This window comes from Chionomys nivalis, chromosome 14 (genome assembly GCF_950005125.1).
Source record: "Chionomys nivalis chromosome 14, mChiNiv1.1, whole genome shotgun sequence".
In the NCBI taxonomy this organism is placed as follows: Eukaryota; Metazoa; Chordata; class Mammalia; order Rodentia; family Cricetidae; genus Chionomys; species Chionomys nivalis.
In genome coordinates this window covers 70,973,511-70,988,070 of record NC_080099.1, presented here as the reverse complement: position 1 = coordinate 70,988,070, position 14,560 = coordinate 70,973,511, and the positions used below count along the sequence as shown (strand labels likewise).

At 39.4% G+C, this 14,560-nt stretch overlaps 1 protein-coding gene and 1 non-coding gene across 2 annotated transcripts in view; one reads left to right on the top strand and one right to left on the bottom strand.

Annotated features, from left to right (window-relative positions):
* Positions 1 to 14,560, top strand: part of Greb1l (GREB1 like retinoic acid receptor coactivator) — a 262,261-nt gene that overhangs the window by 156,337 nt on the left and 91,364 nt on the right. The window contains exon 7 of the mRNA XM_057789098.1: positions 383 to 505. Coding sequence (XP_057645081.1) covers positions 383 to 505 — 123 coding nt within the window. The remainder of the gene's footprint in view (positions 1 to 382; positions 506 to 14,560) is intronic.
* LOC130887091 (U6 spliceosomal RNA) lies at positions 7,948 to 8,053 on the bottom strand. Its single transcript, XR_009058326.1, has one exon. It is a non-coding gene; the product is annotated as a U6 spliceosomal RNA (small nuclear RNA).

Genomic DNA, 14,560 nt, shown 5'->3' with positions numbered 1-14,560 from the left:
CTAGATGGACTAAAGTTGCTATTGTATGTTTAAATAAATTATGAACAAGAAGTTATCTGGTATCTCAAAAGCTCAATATGTTTTTATAATTATTGACATTTTAGCCTCTGTCTTACCCATAAAACTAACAAGACAGCATTGGTTATTGGCACTTTTCATGTGGGAACTAATCTGTGGGCGATAAAATTGTGATTGTTCTTTGCCTTAAACATACCATCTGGTTTAGGAAGAACTCACCAGTCTTAACAGGCTTTGAAACAATAATTAGGAAAGCTACCACCATTCAAGAAGCAGAGATTTGTTCAGAAATCTTATGGATTATGTCCCCATTGCCAGCGAAATGAAAACTCCCTTCTTCCTGTCTGTTTTCGCTCCCTTCTAGAGTGCAGAAGCCGACAATCTTCTGCTGTTTGCCAATCCACTAAACCTAGGCCTTCAGTGCCATCAACTGTGGCTCCAGAAAATGGAGCAGCTAATGGATACAAAGCAGGCTTCACTCAAACAGGTATGAAGTAGTTTTTTGCTATTGCAAGGACAGATATATGTTTAAGGAAGCATTTTTAAATTTGCTTAGCTGGTTTGAGTGAGACATTTTCAGATAAAATACTATTTGAGTATTACTAGGATACTGTTTGAGTTACTCTTACAGTAGGAACCCAGCATTGATATGACTAAATCAATGTAAGAGTTACTCTTACAGTAAGAACCCAGCAATCACTGGGGGACCAGGGCTTACTTACATCTCAATAGTCCTACCAGTATAGACAATGAAGAGAAAAACTGACAGTTGGCAGAAAATTTAGCTTAAGCATAGAGTGGAATCTGTCAGTAGAGAGTATGTAGAAATCAGACACCACAGGTATGGTGTAGCACTTACTAGAATACATTCATGAAGACTAGCATCCTAGGATAGACCTCCATTTAACTCAAATACCTGCCCTTAGAATTCAGGGGACCCCATGGAAGAGGAGGCACAAAGAGTGTAAGAGCCAGAGGGGACAGAGGATGCCAAGAAAGCCAGGCCCTCTAAAGTAAAAACAAACATAAAACCATGAGATGACAAACGAGAATAGCACACTTGCTGAATATGAAACAAGGCTCCTGGATGGATTGTGTATCCCAGTGGATGAAGCCAGGATCTGGTTTTTAATGCTACAAGACAAATACAAGACAAACTGCTCAGTTACAAATAACTAGATAAAAAATCTTTTCTTTGTGGTGTTTAGCACATTTTCTATTAAATCTTTTCATTTATTTTACATACCAACCACAGTTTCCCATCACTCTTCTCTTCCTGTTCCTTCTACCCACCTCACATCTACCCCCCACACACATACATCCACTCCTCCACCCATGGGAATCAACAAAGCATGTCATATCAAGTTGAGGCAGGACCATCTCCTCCTTCCCCCACATCAAGGCTAGGTGAGACAACCCAACATGGAGAATGGGTTCCAAAAAGCCAGCTCATGCACCAAGGACTGGTCCTGATCCCACTGCTAGGTGCCCCATGAACAGATCAAGCTCCATAACTGTCATCCATATGCAGAGCCTAGGTCAGTCCCATGCAGCTCGCTAGCTGTCAGTCCAGAGTTTGCGATCTCCCACTAGCTCAGGTCAGTGTTTCCCCATCATGATAGACCCCCTTGCTTGTACAATCCCTCCTCCCTCTCATCAACTGGACTCCCAGAACTCCAACTAGTGCTTGACTGTGGATCTCTGCCTCTGCCTCCATCAATTACTAGTGACAATTAAGATAGTGACCAGTCTGATTATTGGAGGCCAGTTCAGGCACCCTCTCCACTATTGCTATGAGTTTTAGCAACAGTCATCCTTGTGTATTCCTGAGAGTTTTCCTGGCACCAGGCTTCTCCCTAACTCTAAAATAGCCCCGTCTAACAAGCTACCTCTGTCATTACTCTCCTCCTCTGTCCCACTCCCAACACAACCAACCCAATCCCTTGTGTTCCAATCCCCCCATCCCTTCCTGTAAGCAGAGGCCACTCATTTGTTTCCTGGCCATGTAGACCCTTAATAATCACACAGTAACTATATTAATTGCAATATTGTTTGGACAATAGCTTAAGCATATTTTTAGCTAGCTCTTACACCTTAAATTAACCCATTTCTATTATTTTATGTTTTACCACAAGGCTCATGGTTTACCAGTAAGGTTCCCAAGCATCTGTCTTCTTCAGTGGCTATATGGCATCTCCTTGACTCCACCTACCCTCTTTCTCTCTCTCTCTCTCTCTCTCTCTCTCTCTCTCTCTCTCTCTCTCTCTCTCCCAGCCTGGCTATATTCTGCCCTGCAATTGGCCCAAAACAGTTTCTTTATTAACCAATGGTAATAAAACATATTCACAGCATATAGAAGGGAACCCCACATCACCTCCCCTTTTCTGTCTAAATAAAAAGGAAGGTTTTAACTTTAACATAGCAAGATTACATACAAGAAAACAGTTATCAAGCAATAATTATAGTTATAATATTTATATCTACTTTATCTTTTATCATAACTAAGGAAAACTATAATTATAACTATCTATTCTTTAACTCCATAAAAGACCCCAGAAGTTAACCTAAGTTAACAGAAAATGCATTTTAAGTAACTTCCAAAACTCTAGAATTGACAGAGATAGCTCACTGCCTTGGCAGTCACCCAAAGTTCTTCTGTAACATTGGGGCATCCATCTTAGCCTACAGGCCCATAGTATCTGGCAGATTTTTCAGTTAAGTGGGAAATTTCAAAGACAGTTACGTCTATATAGGCAGTTTGTCAGTCACATTCTTCTATGTCCTGCAGAATGTCTGGGAGACTCTTTCATGAAGCAAAATCCCTGAAGGACTGTCTCAGCTTCTTTAGGCAACTTCAGCAGTCATTATTCTGTGGGTCCTGCAAGTCTAGTTTACATAGCATAGCATCAAGCAATCCAGGCAAGTGCAGTGTCTTGCCCAAATGGCTAGCTTTGTCACATAGAAGACAAATTCCACAACAAGTTTCTTCAATGTCCATCATCCTTTTGAAGTAGATTGGTGCTACCAGAAGCAGATGTGTCTCATTGTCATGTAAAGTCCTAAGCTCTTAAAACATTTTAAATGCCATATTCTGTAGTCTTTGAAAGATCTGAAGAATATCTATCCATCTGAAATACATCTCTGTAATCTATAAAATCTAACTAACATGACTACAAACTTGACTATTATAAATAATTATCTATTAACCTATATTTCTTAATTATACATTACATTTTTAATGATCTGCACAAACACAATACCTTAATAAAGAGCAGAAATATATACACAGTATAACAAAATTGACCTTAAGACCAAGATCCATACCAATGCAAAGCATTGATCTCTGTAGCATGTCCCCCTTTAAATGTAAACAAACCTTTATAAACAATCATTTAGGGAAGTCGGGCATTGTTTTTTAGACCAGTTTCTGCTGATTTGAGGGTGCTGTTAATCAGGTTCTCATGGGGTCTCCTATGTGGTAGGTCCATCTCAGCCAGCAATCCTGAAGCTGTTATGGATGTTGGACCATCTGGGTCATTGCTTCAGGGGCTCTTGTTAGATCAAACCATATTAGCCACTAAGAAACCCACAGCTTTTTATTACCTGTGGAAACAAAAGCAGAACCTCTTTTCCAAAGCAAGATATCCTTAGATCCAAATTTTGAAGCCAAGATGCCTTTAAAGTATATATGTTGGTTTAACTTAGCAGCCCTCAAAATCAAATCTCTCTGTGTAGTCAAAAAATGTAAAAAAAACACAGTAATATATATATAATCCAGACTCTGTATATATTTCATCTTTACATGGCTTGTTTTTTTAACTCCTTAATCTACACTGTCTCTTTAAAGACTTTGTCTTATTGTTTTTTAAAAACTATTTGTTTTTTATAATTGTCTATACTCTCTTTTTTTTCTGTCTCTCAAGCCTATATACATTTTTAAACATACTGTGACCCATTAAGAGGTTTATTTGTGTCTGAATTTGTCTTTATTGCATATCTGTAATTATTTTCTGATCAGGAGCACTTTTAAAATGGTAAGCAGCTTAGTTGCAGTGGCCCTGGATGCTGGTTCCACCTCTCTCTGCCTTTTAATATGGTGGAGGTACATTCATTGCCAGCTCTGGAACTGCCAGGTAGGAGCTGTCCTTGTCACTTCAACTCTGGATAACACCATGTAGCATATAAACACTTTTTATCTAAGTAAAATCTAAATCTGTCATGCAGCACATTGCGTGGCCTGGATGTGGGAATCTGCCATGCTCTCCTGCCTATGTACTTCTAGCCAACTTGATCCCACGACCTGACCAGGCAGGGAGTGCTGCACCATGGGCATGATCTCAGCTACTTTCCTCCCAACTCCAGTGGGCACACAAGAACCTAGACCCAAAGTGGGTGGTGGGCATCAGCCACAAATGTTTGGGTGCCATTCTGTAGGCAGAAATTGTTTGTTCATTCCTAGCTGCCCAGACCTGAAATAATTGTAAAGAAACTATCTTAGTTGCAATACTGTTTGGCCAATAGCTTAAACATATTTTTAGCTAGCTCTTACATCTTAAATTAACCCATTTCTATTGTTTTATATTTACCACAAGGCTTGTGGTTTACCAGTAAGATTCCCATGTGTCTGTCTCCTTGCTTCCACCTACTTTCTCTATATATCCCTTCCAGCCTGGCTATATTCTACCCTACAATAGGCCCAAAGAAGTTTCTTTATTAATCAATGGTAATACAACATATTCACAGCATAAAGAAAGGAGTCCCCCATCACCCTCCCCTCCACCAACCCAACCCCACCCCCAGTTTACCCAGGAGATCTCATCTATTTCCCCTTTCCAGGGAAATCTATGCATACATAGGTTGTCATTAGTTGATCTTAGCCATTCTGACAGTGTAAGATGGTATCTCAGTGATGTTCTGATTTGCATTTCTCTGGTACCAAAGGATGTTGAACAATTCTTTAAGTGTATCTCAGCCATTTGAGATTCTTCTGTTGAAAATTCTCTGTTTAAATCAGTACCCCATTTTTATATTGGAGTATTTGGTATTTTGATGTCTAGTTTCTTGAGTTCTTTATATATTTTGATGAACAGCCCTCTGTCAGATATGGAGTTGATTAAAATCTTTTCCCATTCTGTAGGCTGCTGTTTTGTCTTGTTGACTGTGTCCTTTGCCTTATAGAAGTTTCTCAGTTTCAGGAGGTCTCATTTATTAATTGTCTATTTCAGCGTCTGTGCTCCTGGTACTATATTCAGGAAGTTGTCTCCTGTGCCAATATGTTCAAGACTACTTCCCACTCTCTCTTCTATCAGGTTCAGTGTAACTGGATTTATGTTGAGGTCTTTGATCTGCTTGGGATTTAATTTTGTGTAGAGCGATAGATATGGATCTATTTGCATTCCTCTACATGTGAACATCCCGTTATGCCAGCACTGTTTATTGAAGATATTTTCTTTTTTCCATTGTATAAGTTTGACTTCTTTATCAAAAATCAGATGTTCATAAATATGGGGATTTACATCAGGGTCTTCGATTCAATTCCATTGTTCAGCCTGTCTGTTTTAATGCCAATACCATGCTTTTTATTTTTTTTTTATTATTATTATTATAGATTATAATAATATATTGTATTATTATTATCACCAATATTCAGCAAAATCTGCCCGACCCTAAATTAAAATGTCTAACTTTTAAACTGTCCAGGACATTTAGATAGCACCTGTAACCTAAGATGGTAGACTACTTCTTTCTAAAATAAATGAAAGAAGATCATATCACTAGCTAGTCAAGAAAGAAGAAGGTTGGCATCTGGCTCTTGGCATTGAAAGGGCAGCCTTCATTACGTCAGCAACAGGCCTGCATGGCTGTCCTAGAATATGGTTTTAGTGATTTGATGGGTTTATGGTGTGTTATCTGCCCTTAGACCTTGGAGATAAAAACAATGAAAAATTAAAACTATAGCGTTAAAAATCAACATTTACTTCATTCCAATAAGTACATATTAAGTGTTTGTGTTCTGAGAACCTTATCAGATGTGTCAGAGTTCCAAGACTTGACTAAGAACTCCCATGAGTTAAAACCACTCATGGAGGGATTAAAAAGCAATAAACCATGCCAGTTTTACTACAAGGTGGCCTAGACAGAAATAGCAAGCTGTTCCCCAAAATAATGAAGAATATTAAAATGTCATAAACACTAATATAATCTTAATTATTCCGGGAAATATATTTTGAAAACATATTTTTGTTATGAAAGAAGAAGTCAGTATTTTGCAAAGATTCAGGCCTCATCAAAGGATCCCTTAGTACCCTGAGGAGGCATGAGCTAGAAAGGGAGAGAAGGTCACTGGCTGACTCACAGGAAACGCAAGTGGCCAAATGTTATTTCAATATTCTTGTGTGGGGGTGTAAGAGGTGATTTGACCATGAAATTCATTGTTAGCCGATTTAGGTGCAATCTAGATAGGTTACTACAAGAAAATGCTTTTCTATAGGGCATCATATTGAAGATTTTCATACTGATTCACTTATGTGTGTAGACGTACCAACTATTACTCCTTCTGACACAGACTGGATGGAATAGGCTGTAAGAATTTCCTGTTAAGCCGGGCAGTGGTGGCGCACGCCTTTAATCCCAGCACTTGGGAGGCAGAGGCAGGCGGATCTCTGTGAGTTCGAGACCAGCCTGGTCTACAAGAGCTAGTTCCAGGACAGGCTCCAAAACCACAGAGAAACCCTGTCTAGAAAAACCCAAAAAAAAAAAAAAAAAAAAAAAAGAATTTCCTGTTAAGCAGTAGGGTAGCATGGCAAATGTTAGGTATATCTTGTTTTCCTGGTCCCTGCATATTTTCATGCAGCAGTTTTGTGTCACTGATTATTTCAATTCTAGTCACCAATTCTAGAGGATTATTTTGCCATAAGGTGGCTGTGTCTTTGGTTACCTACATTATATACACGTCTCCCCACAAACACATGTTATAATCAGGACAAGAATTCAAGAACAGATAAAGAAGCATTTTCTAACCTAAAGTTTTTTTTTTTGTTGTTTTTTTTTTTTTTTTTTTTTTTTTTTTGGTTTTTCGAGACAGGGTTTCTCTGTGGCTTTGGAGCCTGTCCTCGAACTAGCTCTGTAGACCAGGCTGGTCTCGAACTCACAGAGATATGCCTGCCTCTGCCTCCCAAGTGCTGGGATTAAAGGCGTGCGCCACCATCGCCCGGCCTGACCTAAAGTCTTTAAATTTCCGTATTTCTTCTAAAACCTTTATGGTTATAACTCTTGCAGTTCAGTCAAGGAAACATTTTGAGTTAATTTTTGTGTATGGTATGAGGTGAGATTCCCAGTTGATGTTTCCAGTTGCTGCAGACCATTTGATAAGGGAGGGACGGTTTATTTTGGTTCATGGTAATAAGAGGTTTGGTCTATGATTGTTTGACCTCATAGGGTAAGACAGACTATCACAGCAGCAGGAATGTGTGGGCAGAGGGAGCTGTTTATTGCATAGCCAGCCAGGAAACAGAGATTGACCTCTTTCGCCAACCCAAGTCTCTCTTCCCAAAGTTCCCATGCCTCCCTCAAACAGTGCCACCAAATGGGGAACCACAAACCACAAACCCATAGGGACATGTGGTTGCTGGGAACTGAACTCAGGACCTTTGGAAGAGCAGGCAATGCTCTTAACCTCTGAGCCATCTCTCCAGCCCTCATAGAGACATTTCAAATTCAGCATTCTACCAAAAAGGTGCATGGCCCTCTCTTAATATAAAATGCATTTAGTGTAATTCCAAAGTCCCCATAAGCATTAGTTCTAATGTTGTTCTGAAGTATAAGTCTAAAATTCCTACTGTAATTCAAGCTAGTCTGCCATGGGCCCCTCTAAAATCAAAATAAGTTAGATGACCCCAGTAACCTTTGCATTCTTTTATTTATTTATTTAAAAATATGGAAGGCTTCACGAATTTGCATGTCATCCCTGCGCAGGGCCATGCTAATCTTCTCTGTATCGTTCCAGTTTTAGTATATGTGCTGCCGAAGCGAGCACAACCTTTGCATTCTTTATGCCTCAAAAAACCAGGGAGCCAGCAAAGTCTGTCACACCACGTGGACAGGACCAAGGTCCTCCCCGCTGTATCTAGACTGACCAAGGTCCCTAGGGAATGGACTCCAAAGAGCCAGATCACGCACTAGGGATAAATACTGGTTCCACTGCCAGTGGCCCCACAGACTCCCCAAAACACCCAACGTCACCAACATTCTAAAGGCCTAGCCTCGGTCCTATACAGGTTCCCCAGGTCTCAGTCCAGAGTCAGTGAGCTCCCACTACCTTGGGTCAGCTGTCTCTGTGGTTTCCCTTGGCTTCTTTGTTCATATTATCGCTCCTCCCTCCCTATGGCTGGACTCCGGGAGTTTGGCTCAGTGCTTAGCTGTGAACCTCTGCATCTGCTTCCATCAGTTACTGGATGAAGGTTCTGTGATGACAGTTAAGGTAGTGGTCAGTCTGATTGCAGGGGAAGGGTAGTTCAGTCCCCCTCTCCACTATTGCTTAAATTCTTAACTGGGATCATCCTTGTGGATTCCTGGGAGTTTCGCTGGTGCCTGGTTTCTCGCTAACCCCAAAATGGCTCTCTCTTTCAAGGTATCTCTTTCCTTGCTCTCCCTCTCTCCTTCACCTAATTCCACCTTCTCCATCCCTCATGTTCTCCTCCCTGCTCCCCTCCCCACCTCCCTACCATCCTCCCCTGACCCCATATGTGGCCACTTTACTAAAGAGGTCTTGTCTACTTCCCCTTGTGGGGAGGAATCCATGTATGTCTCTCTTAGGGTTCTCCTTGTTTCTTGTCTTCTCTGGGACTGTGATCCATAGGCTGGTTATCTTTTGCTTTATGTCTAATAATGAGTGAATACATACTGTGTTTTTTGTCTTTTTATGTCTGAGTTACCTCACTCAGGATTTTTTTTTTTAGTTTCATCCATTTGCCTGCAAATTTCAAGATGTCATTGTTGTTTATTGCTGAGTAGTAATCCATAGTATAAATTACCACATTTTCTTTTTTTTTTTTTTTTTTTTTTGGTTTTTCGAGACAGGGTTTCTCTGTGGTTTTGGAGCCTGTCCTGGAACTAGCTCTTGTAGACCAGGCTGGTCTCGAACTCACAGAGATCCGCCTGCCTCTGCCTCCCAAGTGCTGGGATTAAAGGCGTGCGCCACCACCGCCCGGCTACCACATTTTCTTTATCCATTCTTCAGTTGGGGGCATCTAGGTTGTCTACAGGTTCTGGCTATTACCAACAATACTGCTATGATAAATAGTTGAACAAATGTCTTTGTGATATGGGTCTGCATCCTTTGAGTATATGCCCAAGATTAGTATTGCTGGGTCTTGAGGTAGATTGATTCCCAATTTTCTGAGAAACTGCCATACTGATTTCCAAAGAGATTGTACAAGTTTGCATTCCCACCAGCAATGGATGAGTGTTCCCCTTACTTCGCATCCTCTCCAGCATAGGTTATCATTGGTGTTTTTATCTTAGCCATTCTGACAGGTGTAAGATGGAATCTCAGAGTTGTTTTGATTTACATTTCCCTCATGGCTAAAGATGTTGAGCGATTCCTGAAGTACCTTTCGGTCATTTGAGATTCCTCTGTCGACAATTCTGTTTAGATCTGTACCCCCTTTTTTAATTGGATTATTTGATATTTTAATATCTAGTTTCTTGAGTTCTTTGTATATTTTTAAGATCAGCCTTCTATTCAGTGTGGACTTGGTGAAGATTTTTTTCCCCATTCTGTAGGTTACTGTTTTGTCTTGTTAACTGTGTCCTTTGTCTTACAGAAGCTTCTCAGTTTCAGGAGATCCCATTTATTAATTGTTGCTCTCAGTGTCTGTGCTACTGGGGTTATATTTAGGAGCTGGTCTCCTGTGGCAAAGCATTCAAAACTACTTCCCACTTTCTCTTCTATGAGGTTCAGTGTGGCTAGAGATATGTTGAGGACTTTGATCAATTTGGACTTGAGTTTTGTGCATGGGTATAGATATAGATCTATTTGAATTCTTCTACATGTTGATGTTCAATTATGCCAGCACCATTTATTGAAGATACTTTCTTTTTTCTATTTTATAATTTTAGATTCTTTGTCAAACATCAGGTGTTCATAGGTATGTGGATTAATATCAGGGTCTTCTATTTGATTCCATTGGTCCACCTGTCTGTTTCTGTACCAATATCAAGCTGTTTTCATTGCCGTAGCTCTATAGTAGAGCTTGAAGTCAGGGATTGTGATGCCTCCTGAACAAGATTGTTCTGGCTATCATGGGTTTTTTGTTTTTCTATATGAAGGTGAGTATTATTCTCTCAAGGTGTATGAAGAATTGTGCTGAGATTTTGAGGAGATTGCTTTGAATCTGTAGATTGCTTTTGGTAAGATTGCCATTTTTACTTTGTTGATTCTAACTATCCAAGAGCATGGGAGATCTTTTCATTTTCTGATATCTTCTTCAATTTTGTTCTTAAAGACTTAAAATTCTTGTCATACAGGTCTTTCACTTGTTTGGTTAGAGTTATCCCAAGATATTTTATGTTGTTTGTGGTTATTATGAAGGGTGAAGTTTCTCCGATTTCTTTCTCAGTTCTTTTATCATCTGTATATAGGAAGGCTACTGATTTTTTTAGTTTATCTTGTATCTTGCCACATTACTGAAGGTGTTTATCAGTTGTAGGAGTTCCCTGGTAGAATATTTGGGGTCACTTATGTAAACTATCATCTCATCAGCAAATAGTGAAAGTTTGACTTCTTCCTTTCCAGTTTATATCCCCTTGATTTCCTTTCTTTGTCTTATTGCTCTAGCTAGAACTCCAAGTACTATATTGAATAGATATGGAGAGAGTGGATAACCTTGTCTTGTTCCTGATTTTAGTGGGATTGCTGTGAGAGTCTCTATATTTAGTTTGATGTTGGCTGTTGGCTTGCTGGATATTGCCTTTATTATGTTTAGCTGTGTTCCTTGTATCCCTGCTCTCTCTAAGACCTTTATCATGAAGGGGTGTTAGATTTTGTAAAAGACTTTTTCAGCATCTAATGAGATAATCATGTGGTTTTATTCTTTCAGGTTTTTTTTTTTATATGGTGGGTTACATTGATAGATTTTCATATGTTGAATCATCCCTGTGTCTCTGGGATGAAGTCAACTTGATCATGGTGGGTGATTTTTCTGATGTGTTCTTAGATTTAGTTTGCCAGTATTTTATTGAGTATTTTTGCATCAATGTTCATGAGAGAGATGGGTCTGTAATTCTCTTTCTTAGTTGCATCTTTGTGTGGCTTGGGTACCAGGTTAACTGTTGCCTCATAAAAAGAGCTTGGCAATGTCCCTTCTGTTTCTATGTGTGGAACAATTTGAGGACTATTGGTATTAGCTCTTCTTTGAAATTCTGGTAGAATTCTGCGCTGAAACTACTGGCCCCTGGGCTTTTAAGCTTGGGAGACTTTTGATAACTGTTTCCATTTCCTTAAGGGTTATAGATCTATTTAAATTGTTTATCTGTTCTTGATTTAATTTTGGTATGTGGTACCTATCTAGAAAGTTGTCCATTTCCTTTACATTTTCCAATTTTGTGGAGTACAGGTTTTCAAAGTATGACCTAATGATTCTCTGGATTTCCTCTGTATCTATTGTTTTGTCCCCTTTTCATTTCTGATTTTGTTAATTTGCATATGCTCTCTTTGCTTTTTTTGTTAGTTTGAATAAAGGTTTGACTATCTTGTTGGTTTTTGCAAAGAACCAGCTTTTTGTCTCATTGATTCTTTGTATTGCTTTCTTTGTTTCTTTTTTATTGATTTCAGACCTCAATTTGATTATTTCCTGGTGTCTACTCCTCCTAGGTGAGTTTGCTTCTTGTTCTAGAGCTTTCAAGTGTGCTATTAAGTCACTAACGTGAGATTTCTCTAGGTTCTTTATGTAGGCTTAGTGCTATGACCATTCCTCTTAGCACTGCTTTCATAGTGTCCCATAGGTTTGGATATGTTGTGCATTTGTTTTCGTTGAATTCTAGAAAGTCTTTAGTTTCTTTCTTTCTTTCTTTCTTTCTTTCTTTCTTTCTTTCTTTCTTTCTTTCTTTCTTTCTTCCTTGACCCGGGGGTGATTCGGTTTGATTCATTGTTCGATTTCCATGCCTTTGTGGGCTTTCTTTAATGAGGGTTGTTGTTGAATTTTAACTTTAAGCCATGGTAATCTGTTAAGATACAGCGGGTTATTCCAAATTTTTTTGTGTCTGTTGAAGTTTGCTTTGCTACTGAGTTTGTGGTCAATTTCTGAAAAAGTTCTGTGAGGTCCTGAGAAGAAGGTATTTTCTTTTGTGTTTGGGTGGAATATTCTATAGATGTCTGTTAAGCCCATTTGAGTCATGACATCTGCTAGTTCCTTTATTTTTCTGTTAAGTTTCTGTCTGGCAGTCCTGTCCAGTGGTGAGAGTGGGGTGTTGAAGTCTCCCACTATTACTCTGTGGGGTTTGATGTGTAATTTGAGCTTTAGCAATGTTTCTTTTACAAATGCAAGTGCTCTTGTATTTGGGGCATAGATGTTCAGAATTGAGACTTCATCTTGATGGATTTTTCCTTTGATAAATATGAAATGTTCTTCATCTCTTTTGGCAAATTTTAGTTTGAAGTTGATTTTGTTAGATATTATAATAGCTACACCAGCTTGTTTCTTAGGTCCATTTGATTGGAAAAATCTTTTCCCAACTGTTTACTCTGAGGTAGTCTGTCTTTAAGTTGAAGTGTGTTTCTTTTATGCAGTAGAAGGATGGATCCTGTTTTTGTATCCATTCTGTTAGCCTATGTCTTTTTATAGGGAAACCATTGATATTAAGGAATATTAATGACCAGTGATCGTTAGTACCTGTAATTTTGGGTTTAGTTGGTGGTGGCGCTATTGTGTGAGTGCTTTCTTTGGGTTTTGCTGCTGTGGGATTATCTTTTGCTCATTTTTTTTTGTGGGTGTAGCTAGCTTCCTTGGATTAGAGTTTTCCATCTAATCCTTCCTGTAGGGCTGAATTTGTATGGATAGGTATTGTTTAAATCTGTTTTTGTGATGGAATATCTTGTTTTCTCTGTCTATGATAATTGAAAGCTTTGCTAGGTATAGTAGTCTGGGCTTGCATTTATGAACTCTTAGTGTCTGCAGAACAACTATCCGGGACCTTCTGGCTTTCAGAGTTTCCATTAAGAAGTCAGGTGTAAGCCGGGCGGTGGTGGCGCACGCCTTTAATCCCAGCACTTGGGAGGCAGAGGCAGGTGGATCTCTGTGAGTTCGAGACCAGCCTGGTCTACAGAGCTAGTTCCAGGACAGGCTCCAAAACCACAGAGAAACCCTGTCTCGAAAAACAAAAAAAAAAAAAAAAAAAAAAAAAAAAAAAAAGAAGTCAGGTGTAATTCTGATAGGTTTGCCTTTATATGTTACTTGGCCTTTTTCCTTTGCAGCTTTTAATATTCTTTCTTTATTCTGTATGTTTAGTGTTTTGATTATTATATAGAGAGGAGCTTTTTTTTTTATCCAGTCTATTTGGAGTTCTGTCAGCTTTTTGTACTTTCATAGGCGTGTTCATTAGGCTGGTAACTTTTTCTTCTATGACTTTGTTGAATCTATTTTCTATGCCTGGGTTTCTACTTCTTCTATCCCTTTTATTTTTAAATTTGGTCTTTTCATGGTGTCCCAGATTTCCTGGATATTTTGTGTTAAGATTTTGTTGGATTTAACATTTTCTTTGACCAAAGGAATCTATTTCCTCTATCATATCTTCAACACCTGAATTCTCTCTTCCATATCTTGTATTCTGTTGGCTATGCTTGAAGCTGTAGTTCCTGATCATTATCCCAGAATTCCCTCAGTTTGTGTTTTCTTTATTGTCTCTGTTTCAGTTTTCATGTCTTGAACTGTTTCTTTCACCTGTTTGTTTTTTCTTGGTTTTCTTTGCTTTCTTTAAGGAATTTGTTGATTTCTTCCAATTTTTTCTTTGTCCTTTCCTCCACTTCTTTAAGGGAATTTTAATTTTCTCCTTAAGGGTTTCTATCATCTTCATAAAGTTATTTCAAGGTTATTTTCTTCTGCCTCATCTGCATTGGGATGTTCAGGTCTTGCTAGTATAAACCCCTAGTTTCTGGTGGTACCATATTGCTCTTTATATTGTTGAATGTGTTCTTACACTGCCCTCTGCCTATCTCTTCCTCCAGTTGGTACTGGTGGAGTCTGTGGCTTAGGTGGCTGTTCTTCCCTGAGGTGCAGGTGGGTCTGTGCCTCTGGTGGATGCTGGTAGGGCTCTGATACTCCTCCAGGTGTAGGCGGGGCTAATGGTTCAGAGGTTGCAGATGTCATGGGGGATGGTTGGTAGTATGGGGAGGGCTTCTCCCAGGTCTCTGGGGCTTCGCTGGGTGCGGATATGGCGTGGGATTTTCTGGGGGCTAAAGAGTAGGGTCGTCCAGCCGGGGACCCAGACACTTAGCTCTCCAGGTGCGTTCAGGGCCAAGGCTCTGGTGGGCACAAATGCTGTGGAG